The sequence below is a fragment of the Ruditapes philippinarum genome, unplaced genomic scaffold (assembly GCF_026571515.1).
Source record: "Ruditapes philippinarum isolate M1 unplaced genomic scaffold, ASM2657151v2 ctg3534_1_1_1_1, whole genome shotgun sequence".
NCBI classification, from domain to species: domain Eukaryota; kingdom Metazoa; phylum Mollusca; class Bivalvia; order Venerida; family Veneridae; genus Ruditapes; species Ruditapes philippinarum.
In genome coordinates, this window is record NW_026852240.1 from 142,633 (window position 1) to 161,847 (window position 19,215).

The window sequence follows — 19,215 nt, forward strand, 5'->3', positions numbered from 1 at the left end:
TAGTTTAAAAGTTATTTGGTAGTGATGTTGTTAAGTTTCACTTTGAATCATGGCAGTAAGCCACATTGAACTTACCAGATCACAGTTCAGCCACCTTTCAACAGACAAGCAGTGCTAGTTGCCTGATAACTTCTGTACATACAAGAGCAGAGGTACAAGCAGTGTGAATTAAAATATTTCATGATCAATCACATCGAAAGTGACCTGCACTGTCTTGGAATCTGATCTGGGTTGCCCAATTCTTAGTCAAACACTCTACCTATTGAGCTAATCGGATGGCTCTTATTAAAGTTATGTACTGGTAGGTGTTCCTTAAAATTACGCATGTATAGGTAAGTGTTCCTTATATTTAAGATTGATCACGAATGATGCAGTTCAACCCAGTGTTCGGGCAATGTTGTTCACCCCGTCGCCTTTTCTATTAATTCAGATTTTCCTTACAGTTACAGGGATCCCTTATGATTGCCGGTGCTATTCACACATTTGTCGGAGCGACAGGAATCGTTGGCGTGCTACTGAGATTTATCGGTCCAATGACAATCATTCCGGCTGTTCTGCTAATCGGGTTGTACATGATTAAAGCAACTGCAAAGTTTGTAATAATACATTGGATAGTTGCAGTTATGTAAGTACATGTTCTTTTTACAGTGACTGTCACAATTTGTGCTTTTTAAGACAAGAACAAAAACAACCAACAAAAATCTCCTCTGACTTGTGTTTCCGTTAATTTTATTCATGCTGGATTCATTTAATTTCATCTAGCATGTGGGTAAAAGTGCCAGATCAGTTGTGTTCTTAAAATAATGGCAATTAGGCACATTAAATTTTAACAATGAAACTGTTTTCTTTCAATGACATAGTTTCGCTGTTATGAATGAAGTTATTTTTTTCCTGAAGTTAGCTTACGCGTATGCCTTGTCTATCTTCAGAACAGCCAGCGTTACACTATTTCTGTCTCTATACTTGGGTCGTAAGAAGACACCTATTCCCGCGTGCTCAAGGAAAAAGGGATTTCGCATAATATGGTACCCGTTTCATCAAGTGTTTGCTGTAAGTATGTGAGATACAAGTTAATAATTTCTCTTTTGTTTTACTGCCATGAAAGGAAAAAAATGTAGTAAGAAGTGCTAGTGTTTAAAATGTACACCAGTCCTATGTTTAGCCTTTATCAAGCTTCTTAAATTGACTTCTCCAGTTTCCATTTTGGAACTGTTCATTATCAATTTTTGGGATATCGAGTTGAAAATTGAATTTGGTAAGCCGGGGCATCCATGGACCAGTGGTTAAGGTCGTTGACTTCAAACCACTTGCCTCTGACCACAGAAGGTTCAAGCTGTGCAGCATTGTTGGATTCTGCATGTGAGAAAGCTATTCAGCTAGCTTACGGAATGTTGGTAGTTCTACTCAGGTGCCCGTTTGTGCCTGAAATAATGTACCGAAGGGTACCTGAGGTCTTCCTCCACCAGTAAAGTGATTGGTGAAGTGATGATTTTCAGAATTTGTGTTTTAATTATGATTGACCACCAGATTATTTTAGAGATTAGTGTTTTAATTATGATTTATCACATGGTCATGTTAGAGATTAATGTTTTGATAATGTTTGATCACATTATGATCTCAGAGATTAATAGTTTAAAAATGATTGATCACATGATGAATTTAGAGATTCATGTTTTTTATAATGATGTGATTTTAGATTCTCATCGGCATGATAGTTGGGACGATAGCATGTGGAATAATTACTGCCTATGATTTAGTACCAAACGATCCTAACAATCCACGGTACCATACGCGTACAGATTCTAGAATAGATGTCTTGGATAAAGCAGAATGGTTTTACTTCCCATATCCAGGTTTGTTTAAATCAGTGCTTCTTTATTCTTTAAAGGGACTCCACTGAAGTTTTTTTTTTGATATGCTGTGTCTGAAAATATATTTTTTTGATTTGTATACCATTTAATGTTGGTCTGAACTTATAACTTGTGTGCAAATTATCAGATCATTCCATCATCCTGTTTTTTTTCAGATGATAATTTTTATTGTGCAAAATGACCAAAAATAGAAATGTGTTAAAAGGCTTTACTAAGAATCGCACAAAATGGATTTTCAGTTAAATTCTGAGTATACTTCTTTTAATACTGTGCAGATTTTTCTATTGTAAATGCTTTAGTTGATCTATGTAAAAAATTTCAAAGTTTTGCTACAGGCTTTTTAACCTCAGTGGAGCTCCTTTAACTTTTGATATGATTTGCATTCTTTTGTTACTGTCCGAAAGAAAGAGAATAACCAAGGTGCGGAAATGCGATAAAGGAAAAGAAGAGCAAAACTGAAATTATATTGCTGTTGAGAAAAAAAAAGAGTATTGCTACAATCTAAAAAGAGTAGTGCTATTAAAAATAGAATAGTTCATGCAAGCTATTTCGTGGGAACTACTTACTTAATTTTGAGAATGCATTACACATGTGTAGCTATGTCATTATTTAAGGAACAATTTAATATCTAATTTAGACATGGCATACCTGGTATTATGAAAAAACAAAAATGATTGACTAATGAGCTCATGGTCACAGATATTCACTTTACCTTTTAAAATTTGTTTACTCTCAAGGGCAGGTAATTCTGTCCAGCAGATTTTCAGAGTTATGCCCACTTTCCTACTTTGCTTTTTGAACATACTTTGCAGCACTGAGAAAAGTAGAGCGCACAATACTCCACAGACAACTCTTGTTGTTGTTAAGGGCAGTTTGATCTACCTGTGTAATTGAAGGGCAATATTTTCTAAAGAGTTTATTATTTCAGGGCAATTTGGTGCGATGGGATTCAGTTCCACAGCTTTGGTTGGCTGTCTCCTAGCAACCATTCTTTCTATCCTGGATTCAGTAGGTGATTATTTTGCATGTGCACGTGCTTGCCATGTACCTCCACCCCCACGTCATGCTGTGAACCGCGGGCTCACTGTAGAGGGACTTTGTACGTTCCTGGCTGGTACAATTGGATGTGGGCATGCTACCACAACCTATGCCGGAAATATTGGGGCCATGGGACTCACTAAGGTTTGTTTTATAATTTCTTAAATCCTTTAAGTCCATATTTGGCAAGGTTTTTGGCCAATAATTTATTTTCTAACCAGTTTTATAATAAAGGATAATTGAGTTCATATTCAATCTTTACTTATCATTATAAGAATCTTTACTTATCATTATAAGAATCTTTACAAAGCGTAATAAGTTTGTTATCCAACTGAAACCCTTGATGTAATTACACATTTAAGGGGCCATTTTTACTTTCCAGCCCTCCTCTGCCATGTATTAACTTCTTATTGACCAACATCCAAAATATCTAGTAAATTTCTTTACTTATTTTAAATACCCTCTTCTTTTGGTTGGTACTTAACCTGTCTTGGATACATTTATTTTGTTTAAATGAAATCAAACCTGCAGACTCATGATCAAAATTTGGTCAGCTTAATTTAAGGGTTTGAGACTAAATGGTCATGTACTACATCATATTTAATGCAATCAAATGAAGCTACTACCTAGAAGTGTGACTTTTTAGTCAAATACTTGCCTTGAAAAATAACTTGGCATAACTTGAAATAGATCTTACATACTGTACTTTTATTAAAATCAATTATCAATAAGAAATCTATGCTGATTTATAAAAATAATGGTTAACAAAATTATTATACACTCTTTTAACAAGGCAGTTAATTGCAATTATTATTCTTACACAGATGAAATATCATAAAATATAGGTCCAGTTTAAAATTGGCTTCAGACCACTAATTTTTCAAATAGTCATGGATAGCTGATGGGGATATGAATCATGTTTAGTGATATCTTTATTTATGATTGTTCTTGTTTTAGGTGGCTAGTCGTTGGGTATTTGTAGCGGTTGGAGTTATATACATGTTGATTGGTGTGTTGGGTAAATTATCGGCTGTTTTCATCATGATACCAGAACCGGTGCTAGGTGGCGCTCTCATGTCTATTACTGCAGTATTTATAGGTAAAATTTCCCGTAAATTTTCCACAAGACATTTTCCTCAGTCATATATATTCACACCTTTCTTTTGTTTCCATTTCTATATATATTCTAAGTTTTTTGATTGATATTTTGATAGATTATGCTCATTAAAAAGCAACACATTCCATTTTTTGAAACATTTTATTTGTTTTTGCATTTTAGATTTTGCTTTTTTGAACTGATAAATAAATTTACTGATGTAATATTTTCAGTTTGTATATAAGTTGTGTTTTTTTTTCTCTCAACTATTTGAAGAAAAGGGAGAATTTTGTACTCACCCCAGCATCTGCATCACACTTTGGTTAATTTTTTGCATGCAAGTTGGTATCTCCAAAACTACTATTAAGTCGGTTGAAACTACACACTGTTGTTCAGAGGACTATAGGAGGTCACTGTTCAAGGCCCATAACTCTGCATGCTCTGCTACAGGTCTTGTTTAGTGTTTTTGTTGAAAGGTAGAAATGTGCACTTCTTACATGACATTTATAGATATGTCTGTGCACTTTTGAAGCATTATTATATTTAAAGATGTCATTTGTAGTATATATACTGGAATCAGCTTGTCTGTCAGTGTGTTCTTTAATGTCCCTGAGTTAAATTGAAATTTTTCTCTGAAGATTTGGAAAGCATCATGCATGTAAACTACCATGATAGTTAAATGTGGCATGTGTAATTTTCAATGCTAAGTATTTTCAGAGTTGTTGCTCCTGAACTGATTGAAAATTCAGAAAAATGTTTTTGACATTGAAAAAGTTCAGTAAACTTTGTTGAATATATTAATCACTAAAGCTGTATATTTATGTTTTTTTTCATTCTATTTTGGACATGGCTTATATTTCAGGAGTTATTGCCCATAAACTGATAAAAAAATACTTGAAATTTACACTAGAATATGCTACAAGGAAAACTTTTTTGACAGTAAATCAGTCAGTAATAGTATGTTGACTTTAGGCGAACATGCAAAAAGAAAGCTAACACAATCACATATATCAATATTCAACACTTTCCAAATGTTTTGTTTGTTTCCTATAATTTCAGGTGTTATTCTGTCCAATTTAACTGAAATCTCATTGAAAAGCACAAGAAATTTAGCAATTCTTGGATTAGCACTACTTGTTGGTATCATGGTACCATATTTCATTGAAAATAATCCAGAAATAATAGAGACAGGTAAGGTTTTTTTACTATAATTGTACTAATTTATACAGTGCCCTCTTCTTTTCAACATCACCCATAAACCATATGTTTACCTTATCGTAGTTAATAATTTAAAATGCAAAAAAAATAAACCCAAAAAAACAAATTTAAACAGACGTTGCTTCATTTGTTATTTTATAAACATAAATTTTTTCTGAAGAAGACTAAACTTCGAAAGATAAAGAAAAGCGTTTCATTGAACTGATTATATAATATGAAATGTGACAGAATTGGGCTATTTACCAGTTTTGTGGTTTAGAATATATTTTATTATATTTTTGGGGACTGTCTCCAGACCTTCGATTGGCACTATATATATAAGCAATAAGTAACAGTATATTTCTTCTCTTCCTATATGGCTGAAAAAATTCTCTTTATGGCTAAAAGAGCAATAGGGAGAACTATTAGGCAACCACTTTAGTACCAATTTGTTACAAAAGAATTGTTAAAAAGCCCATCTTATCATGGTCTGCACTGTCAGTATTTATTTTGAAATTTTCATTAAAAAATAGTGTATAGTTATGTCCTGATCAAAAGATGGGCTTGCCATTTTTAGAAATTTCGTGTGGCAAGGGTTTAGTAAAATGAATATGCTCTCTTTTTCAGAAAATCTGGCATTGAAAAACTTTTTAAAGATGTTTTTTGGCAATGCAAATTTTGCCGGCGCATTGTGTGCATTTATCTTGGACAACACTGTTCCTGGTATGTTCTTTTTTGTTAACAGTATTTTTTGCTTCCCAAAATTTTCAATAGAGCATACTAGTAAATTCTGTTGCTGTTGATTATTTTTCTTCTGTCACACTAAGAGTGATAGTGCAAGATACAGATGCAGACAGATGCCCCAATTCTAGAAGCTTCTCCTCGTTCTTTAGTTTGCCAAGTGTTTATGCATTACTACATGGGACCTTGATTCAGAAGTCTCATCCGAAAGACTTAATAGTCATTTTAGTTGGCAAGCCAGGGAATCAAACCCACAATATCAAGATTTTGCGCTCTAACCAATTGAACTCTGCAGACTGGTACAGTTACCGTACACTTACCATTTCTCAAAGCATCTTCATTTATTTATTTATTGACTTTAACTTAGATATTTTGTGGTATTTTACCTTCCATGGATTTGGAATATTTAGTGTTTTCTTACCTTCCATGGATTAGGGCAAAGGTCACTGAGGCTAAAAATAGATTTTCCTTATAAGTCTTGTCCTCATATGTAGTAAAGTTAGGAGAGTACCTGTCAACGTAACCGCGGATGTTGTGTCATATGATATTATAATAATGATAAGTAATTGGGTGAGCAGTAAAATGGATAAGGTATCCACTGTTTAAATCAGGTCTTGTGACTTATATCTTTTCTAGGGTTATAGATAGATAGTTTTATTCTGGTAAAAAAGACATGTCATAAAACAACTACAAATTCAATGTCAACATCAAGAGATACATGTAAACATGAAAGTGCATGTGTTGATGCCATATATTCAATACCAAGGATGACACAAAAAGAAGGCATAAGCCGACTTATTTCCATTGTGGTCCTTAGAATTGATCATATGACACCAGAAAGGCAAAATATTTACTAATTTTTAAGTATTGCACATAAATTATTCAATCACAATTTCTTATATCAGTTATTGCACATAAGTATTTCCATCACAAAAATTATCACACATGTATTATAATCATAATTATTATGACAGATATGTTTGACAATGAATAGGTACTACTAAAATATGCACTAAACATAAAAAAATATATAAATAAAAACTAGGTAAGATGACTAGATTAAAATGACTAAACTGATATTGATTGCATAAAATGTTCCTTAAGAGATTTTTTAAAATTATCACGACTTGCTATGAACCTAAGATGTGTTGGTAACCTGTTCCATTCCTGACAACCATTAAATACAAATGTTTTCTTACCGAAACCCTTAACTCTTGGAATAGAATAACTGTTACTATCTCTAAATCGAGTGGAGTAAGAATGTACCTCATTTGCAATTTGAAAATGCTCATTTAAATAACTAGGTGCACTATTGTTATGTATCTTATGTACATGACCAAGAATAAGGAAATGTACCCTCAGATGTACTGGTAACCAACCAACTTCCTCAAAATGAGCCCTCCCTATATGAGTACGGGGACTGAGATTAAGTATAAATCTCACCAACTTATTCTGTGTGGCCTGAAGTCTATTTTTTAGATTTTGACTCAACCCTAAATACCAGGAGGCACACGCATAATCGAAATGACATTGTATTAATGAAGAAACTAAAAGTTGTTTCGTATACCTATTTAAAAATGAACTTTTTCTATATAAAAACTTAAGTTTTGCATTGGCCTTCTTAATTACCTGGTTGGCTATAGACTCACCAGATAGACATTGATCTAGGTCAGCACCTAAGTATTTAACAGATTTGGTGGATGTTATTGTAGTACCATTACATACAATATTTAGTTGATCACATGACCTAAGTCTTGGTTTAGACGCAAATAAAATAGACTCTGTCTTTCCAAGATGTAAGGAAAGTTTATTATCAGTGAGCCACTTACTCACACTGCTGAGATCATCAGTAAGCTGAGAGGTAATATACTGGATATTTTTACCTGATACTAAAATACCTGAGTCATCAGCATATAGAAGCAATTTATTACGAACCACAGCCTCCATATCATTAACATAAATCAAGAATAGGAGAGGGCCAAGTATCGAACCTTGGGGTACCCCACAAGTTACATTGGCGCTAGATGAAAGTACACCGGAGACATTGACCATTTGTGTACGGCTAGATAAGTAAGACCTAAACCAGTGAATAACATCACTAGAAAACCCCATAGCATCAAGTTTCATGAGTAAAATATCATGATCGACAGTGTCGAACGCCTTTTGTAAATCTAAAAGGACCATACCAACATAATTACCTTTATCCATTTCAAATTTAATGAAATCTGTAAGGTGTAAAAGGCAAGTGTCAGTAGAATATCTATGTCTAAAACCAGACTGATGGGTATAAAGTAGGTTTTTCTCTGATAAGTAACTCTCTACTTGGTCATAAATAATTCTCTCAAGGACCTTGGACACTACACTTAAAATAGACACTGGTCGATAATTACCAGGTTCAGTCTTATTATTTTTTTTATACAATGGAACAACACGGGCAGACTTGAGATCATCCGGAACAATACCAGTAATAATGGACAAATTAAGTATATGAGTAAGGGGTTCAGCAATGTTGTGAACACTATCCTTTATAAATCGCGCAGGTATACCATCCAAGCCTGTAGCTTTATTGGCCCCTAGTTTATTTAAGTACTTAATTACAGTTCCCTTAGTAACAACAGATAAAGAAAAACTGTTACGTACAACACCCTTTTTACTATAAAAATATAATATAAAGTTTCTTCCAAAATTATTCATACTAGTAGGAAGTTTTTCAACTAACTTTTGAGCAACAGTCGTAAAAAATTCATTAAATTTTTCAGCAACACAAAATTTATCAAAACATAAACTATTATTGATGTTTAAACCTATATTTGAAGACGAAGAGTCTTTTTTTGATGGTACACCTAAACCTTTTAATGTTTTCCATAACTTTTTCGAGTCAGTCCTGTGGTCTTCAATATTTTGTTTGATAAAATCAGTTTTACACATTTTTATTTGATATTGCACTTGATTTCTAATTAGTTTATAAAGTATGAAATCTTCTTCACTACGGGATTTTTTTAATTTTTCACAAAGTTTATCTCTCTGTTGAATCAAATCAAGTAAATCACTGCTCATCCAAGGTTCTGTTCGAGTTTTCATGCGTGTTTGCTTCACTGGAGCAATTTCATCAATAACACTCAAAAATATTTTTTTAAAAATAGACCATGCTTTGATAACATCATCACAATATAGAATAGACATCCAGTCAAGAGTTGATAATTTTTCCTGGAAAATAACTTTGCTGTAATTTTTCATTGAACGTAAATTTACTGTATTATGATCAGTAGAATCTTTGTCAAGGCTCCTTAATTTCCTTGTACAAAAGGTTAAATAATGGTCACTAATTCCAATAGGTACTACACCACTTTGTGAGATCCTGCTGTTGTCGGATACTAATATCAAATCAATTGCTGTTGCTGATGTAACAGTGCATCTTGTTGGTTCTGAGATTAACTGGGTGTAATTCATAAAACTTAAAATAGTATTTAATGATTTCACTAAAACACAAGTACTTGAACGGTTTAAAACATCAGTATTAAAATCCCCAAGGATGATAGTTTCAAATTCCGAAAACTCCGAAAAAGATGACATCACAGACTCAAATAAAGTGTAGAATGTTAATTGTTTTGGCGGTCTGTATATAACGCCACATAAAATAGGTTTCGAGTGTGGTAGTAAAATCTCAATCCAAAGGGCTTCCATTTCATCAGTGAGTAAATCATTTCTGTTATTAAAAATCAAGTTATTACGTATAAAAATGCAGACACCTCCTCCCTCTCTATTTCTGTCACGTCTAACAACAGAGTAGCCAGGAATGTTTATTTCAGACTCAAAAACGAACTCATCCAGCCAGGTTTCAGTAATACCAATCACCGCAGCCCTAGTTTTCATTGCTATATCCCTTAATTCATCAATTTTAGGAAGAATACTTCTAATGTTTAAGTGTATGAAGTGAAGACCTCTTTTACGAAAGTGTTGAAAAGATTCAGAGTTTGTCTCTGTTGGCCCAGGACATGGGTGAATATCTCCGCAAAGTAAGAGACAAACAGGTAGAACATCTTTGCTACTCGCACTATAGCTGTGTGGTTGTAAATGTTTCTTATCTGATTCTAAATATGTGCTAATAAAGTTCTGGTAGAAAGTAACTTGACCAGCTGTTCCGATCCTGTAACAGTTATGAGTGGGTGGGGTAACATACACACCGCACAAATTGTCCTCGCTTACCGCTCTACACAAGTGTAGTACACATAACATCATGGTGATTACAGTTCTTGCAAGTTCCATTCTTGATTTATAATAATTAAAATCAATAAAAGTTCTTTATAAGATTTAAAAACGATAAAATTATCAAAAATATTTGAGCGGAAGTAAAATTTGCCTTTCAGGGTTGTGACTCTTGGCTATGCATTTTTATACAACACTACCTAGTATTTTTTGTTAAATTAATTTGAAATCCCTAGCAGAATCTACGATAACTTTTTTTGGTCAAAATCTCCCTTTTGGATGCATAAATAGTTCCTTTAAAATAGAATACATGTACAAAATAATTTAATATATCAACTTGGAGAATGATTATTTAGATTATTCAAACAGTACTGGTTAATTCAGGAACTGTAGTTGGCTAGTGTAACAATAGTCCCAAAGATTTGGCAAAATTTGAAATTACACTAGTAAAATAGGTGTCGGGCTTATAAGAATATGTATAACCAAAGTGATATTATGAGTTGACTTACATGATATTGCTAAATTTGCATCTCAATAATTTTATGCATAGAAATTGGTGATAATTCTTGCATTGCATTACAGGTTTTAATTAAAGTTCGTGATTAAAGATTATATGTATCTTTTTCTTGATTGAATGAAATTTCAATCATCTGTATGTTTAACTTTCCAAGATAATGAAAAACTTGTATGTTTTTATAATAGGGACCAAAGAGGAGAGAGGAATTCTTGCATGGAGCAAGCCCGATTATAATGACAAGTCAGACTATATCGAAACTTCAGAACTATATATTCCACCAATGCCAAAAGAGATGAGAAGATCCAAGTGGCTAAAGTTTATTCCATTCCTGCCAGAGCCTGAGGTGGATATTACAAGGGAGGGGTTTGAAAGAAGTGTGTCTGTGGACAGAGAAGACATTGATGTATTATAATGACGGTCAAGCAATAGTTATTTTGGTGAATCTCGTGAATTTTGTAGCAAATGTTTTATCAATCTATCTTTGACAAGTCATATCTGATTTAGGTCACGCAATGACTAATCAGGCGTTCTTGAAAATGTGATCTTTATATAGACATTCCTGGTACTTTTATCATCATTTTCATGTTGGACAAAGGATGTAGTTTTGCAGTTTTGGTCTTAATTTACAAGTTAAAGCACTGGTTTGTAATGTGTGTTAGTGTGGTATACTATATTTTTGTTTTTACAACTTCTTACAACAGACAGGAAATAAACATAAATATTTTTTCCTTTGAAAGAAAAACTAAACCCTTTATGTACTGAATCCAAAAGTGATCTGAGCTTCGGTCACCAGTATAGATCCAGGCCAGCCTGGACCCCTGTGCTGTCTAACCAGGCTCTATACTGTCAATGGACCAACTTTCCATCTTGATATCCCCAAAATTGATAATGGATACTTCCAGAAATGGGAGCTTGACAAGTCCATTTGTCAAATTCAGTAGATAAAGGGTAAGACTGTGATAGGTATGCATTATTTTCCTGTGTGTAAATGTAAATGAGAGTTAACTGAATCATTATAGAATTAACTGAATCAATAGAGTAGATTGAATCAATTAAGAGTCACCTAAATGAATAGTTCATTGAATGAATAGAGTTATCTGAATCAATAGAGTTAAAGTGACATTATGCCCATCCAAGGGTATGTAGGGAGCGAACAGATGAATATCAAAATAAGTTTTCATTTTGCTATATTATTCCTTTTAATTTAATAATTTACTTCCCATAAACAATAAATAATGATAATAATAAATAATAATAATTGATGGACAGATCCAAATAAAATTTCCGTAAATATCTTTTAGAATTTACCTCTAGCGCTCATTTTATAAAAAGAGTGGGGCAGTCTTTTTATATTTTAGGCAGATTTATCATTCTATCCTGAACGTTTTCCAATATCAACTGTTGGTCAAACACCATTTTTAACAGTTAATCTTTTAAAATATCAAATCAATTCAGCTCAACTTGACTATGAAAAAATGAGCAGAATGTCACTTTAACTGAATCAATAGAGTTAACTGAATCAAAATAGAGTTAACTGAATGAAGATGTGATTATCTGAATCATTATAGAGTTGTCTGAATCAATACAGAGTAAACTGAATAGGTATATAATTAATTGAATCATTAAAGTGTTAATTGAATAAATAGAGTTAACTGAATCAATAAAGAGTAAACTGAATCAATATTTAATTAACTGAATCATTAAAGTGATAATTGAATAGAGTTAACTGAATCAATAAAGAGTAAACTGAATAGCTATATAATTAATTGAATCATTAAAGTGTTAATTGAATAAATAGAGTTAACTGAATCAATAAAGAGTAAACTGAATAGGTATATAATTAATTGAATCATTAAAGTGTTAATTGAATAAATAGAGTTAACTGAATCAATAAAGAGTAAATTGAATCAATATAGAGACCTGAATCAATAAAGTTAACTTAATCAGTATAGAGTTAACTTAAGCAATTAAGAGTTAACTGAATAATTGTAGAGTTAATTGAAGTGTTATCTAAATCATTATAAATTTAACTGAATGAACTTAATGAAGAAGTGGTTATCTGAATCATTATAGAGCTATATGAATCAATAATAAACTAAATCATTATAGAGAGAACTCAATTCATATAGAGTTATTTGAATCAATATAGAAATTTCAGATTTATAGATATAGAATTTTTTTTTTTTTTCATAGACTACGGTAATTTCTAAGTAGATTGCTGACAAAAAGTTATATAAGAATCTTTCACTGGCTGCCAGTACAAACCATAATATCTGGCTAGTGGGGTAGCACTTAAAGGCAAATATAATGCTCTATTGACCGTGTGGGATACAGATACAGAGAGCTGGATATTCCGGTCAATAACACCAGACAGTGTTCAACTCTTAATCTTGCATATTACAATTGGTATTTAAAGTTAAATAGAACTATCAAAAACTAATACGAATGTACTTTTATTTTTTTAATAGAAGCATAAGGATTTACAAATTCATTCGTAGTAACAGAAATTAGGGTAGAATATTTTAGTTCTGTATTAGATTATCGTTTCAATGAAAAATGAACTATTCTATGTTGTTATCTATTCATGATTCTTTTGTATACAACTTTTTCACTACCGATTAGGGGTGTCTGTGGCCGAGTGGGTAAGGTCGTTGACTTTAAACCACTTGCCCCTCGTTGCTGTACAATCGAATCTTGATAGGGACTTTGGATTCTTTCATGTGAGCAAGCTATCCAGCTAGCTACTCAGGTGCCTGTTTGTGCCTGAAGTAATGCACGGAAGTGCACCTGAGGTCTTCCTCCCTTGTATTTCCTCATATCTAATAATTGCATTTGAAAGATATCAAAGATTTGTAATGAGAAGTTAAACAGTATTATTATCAGATTCTGTGTTTATAACTTTGATTTTATGAAATATGTAAGGAGTATTAAATATTAAATGTTTTTTCTTCCATTGTCTCGTACCATTGAATCTGATGCTCACCATATTGAGCTCAGTGGTTGTCTGAGGTTAGCTTTATAAAATAGAAGTTTTGAAATGTTTGTAAATACAATTATGTATTAACAAAATGACAGATTCTTTTTATATAAATGTCATAATAAAGCTACATATAAAAAGTTTCAACATATAATTGTGTGGCGTCATACATGATAATGTACATGTATGTTTAAAAATCATCATGGTCACAAATTTGCTTCATTAAAAGTATTGTTTTATTTTATTTCTCAAAAGCTTTTTAATTTTGGTGTACTCTATAGTATCCAAAAAATTACTCATTGGCCAATTACCAGAACCATCTGTTTTCATATGTTGCTTTTTGGAAATATTATTGCAAGTACAGTAATAGTGAATAAGCATTTTGTATGTAAGTCAAATTACTACTTTGTTTATATTTTGCTACTTTTACCTCAAATTATTTCATATCTATTGCTATTTCTTCAGGTAACAAGCATCTAACATTGAATTCTCTAAAACTGCTATTTAAATATTATATAATTCATGCTTGCCTTTTTATGAAGAAGTAAAAAGAAATATTTTTTGTTTCTGAGGCGTAATGCATACATGTGAATTTTTTTTTTTGATGATCAAATGGGAGATTTTTCTTCAAAAAGAGGGAGAATTTTAGAATTTGCAATAAACAAAGAAAGTTCTGACATCAAAAAGGGGGAGATTTCTTTAATTTGTGAAAATACCCCTTATTCTAAGAAAAATCTTTGAAAATCTGGTCGCAGAAAGTGGGAGTCTTCTGCCAAAAGTAGGAGAGTTCACAGGTATAGTAATGTACCTTTAAAATGATAACTTTTAATAAAAAAATTGATTGCTGGCTAATGAGGTGTGAGAAAATGATTAAATCAGGTAGTACATCTTTAAAGGGTATAAAGCTACATATATATCTAATGATATATATTTTTATAAAATTTATTAACTGTAAATTTATATTGTTTTCATGATCTTTTGGTTGATAATCGAAAGAGCTGTAGCAAAAAAATGTCTCTGTAATTTATCATGCATGAATATTTTATGTAAACAGAATAAAATGTTGCGGAACAAAATGTTACTCTGCTATTACAAGTATGGTCTTAGCCATTTAGCAACAATTTGGGGAATGCAACATTCCCTCTTAGGGAAATATTAAGTAAATTACTTTTGTGCAGGAATTTTGGAAAACGTATTTTTGTTTAAAAATTCAAACAATACTTGCATTATATTCGAGCAGTAGATAACTTAGACTTAGATTAACTTAACTCCTATCAAATTTTAATAGGAGTTAACCTGTTACTGCTCTAAACTGAGGATATATACATGTAGCTTTATACAAAAAGGACACATTCTAATAGTTTATCACAACCCATTACCAAGACTGAGTGACCTTGTTCAGTTGCTTTCAAATGTGAACATTCTTATTTCAGTTACTCCTTTGTTTGGAAAGCAAATAAGGATACAGGCTTTTTTAAATTATTCTCAGGGATTGAATTGATATGTTTTTTAAAAAATCAACAAAACAATGCTGTTTTTATAGTTAAGTCAGTAAAGTTTTCCTAAGAAACAGATATATATATTTATAGAGAGGATATTATTGAAGGAGTGATGGTTCGATACTGACTTTATTAAACAGGTTGAATAAAATTATATAATGTGGGCCTCTGGCGAGCAAAAATATTATTTTATTCAAGTTCAATAAACTTAGTAAAGCTAAACGAAATGATATTCTGTTTATCACATATCCAAAATTACTATTGTTTTTAGTAAAAAAGAATCGCTCATGCATTGTTGTGCTTACACTGTGTAATACAAACATTTTAGTGCATCTTTTAACTATAATGTTTTACAAGCAAATGATATTATAATAATGCAATACTATTACTGTCGGAAAAGCGGCACAGATATGTGATAAAATATAGAAACACTTACTTAATAACTTACTTATACTTCTAGAAATTGTAATAATAAACTTTGTTGTCTCGTTCTATGAAACTTGTTAATACCATGTATAACATCCTTCTTCATGTTTTAAAATTTGTGTTATAAGTAACCCATAACCTGTTGGGACGAAAAGTGGAAAACCTTTGCCATCAGTACAGAACCCAGCCAGCCTGTTCATCCATAAAGTCTGACCAAGGTTTATACTGTGGGTAGCTAAATATTCATACATGTGCACTTTTTTTGATGATCAAGTGGGAGATTTTTCTTCAAAAAGAGGGAGATTTTATAATTTGCAATAAACAAAGAAGGAAGTTCTGTCATCAAAAATAGGAAGATTTCTTTAATTTGTGAAAAAAAAACCCTTATTTTTAGAAAAATCTTTTAAAATATGACTGCAGAAGGTGGGAGTTTCCCGCTAAAAGTGGGAGAGTTCACATGTATGAATATTTTGGTAATAAATTGAAATCCCTTAAACTTTGAATGGACTGTTCCAAATTCAAAGTTGGGCAAATCCACTACACTAATTCATAGAGGATATTGAGTGAGTGTAAGTTTAATACTGAATTTATTAAATGAGTTGAATAAAATTATATTATGCTAGCCTTAGCAAGCATTATATTTAAGAAAAAACACCTGCCTGAGAGCTGTTTAACACCAGTTTGGAGTTTTGATGCGTAGGAATTGACCACGAAGGCCGTAGCCAATAAACAGTCCTTTCAGGCGGATGTTATTTCTATTCTAAAATGACAACGGAAGGGAGTTCACTCATTCTAATTTTTAAGCGGAGAATTTTTCCGCTGCCGACTTTCATAGTTGGCTGTTCCTTTCTGCACCCTGTTTGAGCTCGGAATGTATATTCAACAAGTTCAATAAATTCAGTAGTGTACTTACACAAACTTAATATTCAATTGATCACATTCCAAAACAAAGACTATTTGAAGTGAAAAAGAACCATTTTTCATTGACTTGCCTATAGTATGAGGTTAACATTTAACGCGTCTTAACAGTATGTTTACCGGTATATAACGTAAATGACGTCACGTCAAAATATATGCACAGTCGTGTTATACCATTTTTACGAAGTCACAAAATCCGCATGGGTGTGTCATAAAGCAGGTTATGGGTAAAGCAGAATAATTAAGCTCCTACAGATCTGAATAAAACTTGGTTGAATATGTGACAGTATAATTATATATTCTGAATATCATTCTTCGTTGATATTTTCTTATAATGCTGTGAATTGTTTTACATATAATTTTATGTTCTGGCGGCATTAATTTTAAATTGGTATTCTACATTTGCCTCCCAGACAATTTCCCCACAACACATGCCCCCTTTTTTGCAGTGGCAGACATTTGCCAACTAATATCTTTGGAAAATATCTTTGAAAACATATGAGGGGGGAAAATGTCCCCATCAAAAAAACGGGGAGTGGAGGACGGGTGAAAGTTTGGGTGGCAATTGTCTGGGGTTGGCAAATACCCTAAATCATTTTATATTAAAATATTTTGTACATGGTATTACATGTATGTTGATACAATATCGCTGTACTTGTTTAAGTGGTTGTATATCACCATTTTTTCATGTCTGTCAATTAAAATAATCATCTCATTATGTTATTTGTACTTTTTACACCAGTTGGAATAATTTCCTTATCACTTTAAATTATCTATATGAACATTCTTAAAGCAGCATCCCTCTAAAGTAATATTTTTACATGGCAATACTCTTTAAAAGGCTGTCAAAATTGCTCTTTTTCTTTATAAAAATTATAGAATTGCTAAATTTGAGGTATTGAAGATGTTTCTAATATTTCAACATTCACCTATGTGTTAGAAAAATGAGTCTTTTAAACCCAAGGTCATGGTCATTCTTAAAGGTTGCTCAAAGGTTAGAAATTGAAATGAGCCAGGGAAAATAGCTGTTCTTCAGATTGCCTATTAGTAATAGGCAAGTTGGTAGCAATTTAAGCCGACTTTGGGCACATAATGCCTGGAAATACTGTGAAAGTTTATAAATGTAGGCTCATTTAGATACATTGTAGAAGTGATATGGTAACAGAAGTGTAGTCAATTTAGTCCAATCATATTTTTTTATAATAAATGCAAGGCTATAGATGGAATGTGAACTCTAAACATTCTTAATACGAGGTATGAAGTTTTATATTCTGTACAGATATTGGGCACAATGTAAGAATATTTCTTGTATTATTCAAATTTGCATTAACTAGAACTGCCACTATCATGGCGTGAATACCCCCGCATAACACTTTGTCAGAATCAACAGTGGCCATTTAGAGCTCAAGGACAACCTCCCTGCCAAATCTGAGGTTACTAAGCCAGTGCATTGCTAAATTATGTATTCTACATGCTTCAAATGTGAAAATGTCAAAATCAATACATTGCGGACAGGACATACTTTAGCAATTGAGAAGAAAAGCTTTTTTTGTCAAGGTCCCTGTGACCTTGACCTTTGACCCAGTGACCTCAAAATCAATAGGGGTCACCTTATAGTCATGACCAACATCCATGCCAAATATGAAGACTGTGGGTCAAAGGAATCTAGTTATTGGGCAGCAGACTTTTTGAAGTCAAAGTCCCTGTGACCTTGACCTTTGACATGGTGACCTAAAATCAATAGGGGTCATCTACTAATCATGACTAACCTCCATTCCAAATATGAAGACTGTGGGTCAAAGGAATCTCAAGTTATTTGGCGGACAAGCTTTTTAAAGTCAAGGCCCCTGTGACCTTGACCTTTAACCTGGTGACCTCAAAATCAATAGGGGTCATCTACTAATCATGACTAACCTCCATGCCAAATATGAAGACTGTGTGTCAAAGGAATCTTAAGTTATTGGGCGGACAAGCTTTTTGAAGTCAAGACCCCTGTGACCTTGACCTTTGACATGGTGACCTCAAAATCAATAGGGGTCATCTACTAATCATGACTAACTCAATGCCAAATATGAAGACTATGGGTCAAAGGAATGTTAAGTTATTGGGCGGACAAGCTTTTTGAAGTCAAGGCCCCTGTGACCTTGACCTTTGACCTGGTGACCTCAAAATCAATAGGGGTCATCTAATAATCATGACTTACCTCCATGCCAAATATGAAGACTGTAGGTCAAAGGAATCTTAAGTTATTGGGCGGACAAGTTTTTTGAAGTTAAGGCCCCTGTGACTTTGACCTAGTGACCTCAAAATCAATAGGGGTCATCTACTAATCATGACTAACCTCCATGCCAAATATGAAGACTAAGGGTCAAAGGAATCTTAAGTTATTTGGCGGACAAGCTTTTTGAAGTCAAAGCCCCTGTGACCTTGACCTAATGACCTCAAAATCAATAGGGGTCATCTACTAATCATGACTAACCTTCATGCCAAATATGAAGGCTGTGGGTCAAAGGAATCTTAAGTTATTGGGCAGACAAGCTTTTTGAAGTCAAGGCCCCTGTGACCTTGACCTTTGACCTCAAAATCAATAGGGGTCATCTACTAATCATGACTAACCTCCATGCCAAATATGAAGACTAAGGGTCGAAGGAATCTTAAGTTATTGGGCTGACAAGAAAAAACCGACGGACAGACTGCCGGACGGACGGACGGACAAGCTGATTCCAGTA

At 32.9% G+C, this 19,215-nt stretch overlaps 1 protein-coding gene across 5 annotated transcripts in view; it reads left to right on the forward strand.

The window, feature by feature from the left end:
* Positions 1 to 11,913, forward strand: part of LOC132753712 (solute carrier family 23 member 2-like) — a 39,733-nt gene extending 27,820 nt beyond the window's left edge. For 3 of the 5 annotated variants that reach the window (XM_060744226.1, XM_060744219.1, XM_060744211.1), the window contains exons 6-13: positions 444 to 625; positions 930 to 1,050; positions 1,697 to 1,853; positions 2,800 to 3,053; positions 3,867 to 4,008; positions 5,065 to 5,196; positions 5,830 to 5,925; positions 10,852 to 11,913. In XM_060744226.1, coding sequence (XP_060600209.1) covers positions 444 to 625; positions 930 to 1,050; positions 1,697 to 1,853; positions 2,800 to 3,053; positions 3,867 to 4,008; positions 5,065 to 5,196; positions 5,830 to 5,925; positions 10,852 to 11,078 — 1,311 coding nt within the window. In that variant the 3' untranslated portion in view covers positions 11,079 to 11,913. The remainder of the gene's footprint in view (positions 1 to 443; positions 626 to 929; positions 1,051 to 1,696; positions 1,854 to 2,799; positions 3,054 to 3,866; positions 4,009 to 5,064; positions 5,197 to 5,829; positions 5,926 to 10,851) is intronic. The other 2 variants (XM_060744234.1, XM_060744242.1) reach the window with 1 other exon arrangement.
* The last annotated feature ends 7,302 nt before the right edge of the window (positions 11,914 to 19,215 follow it).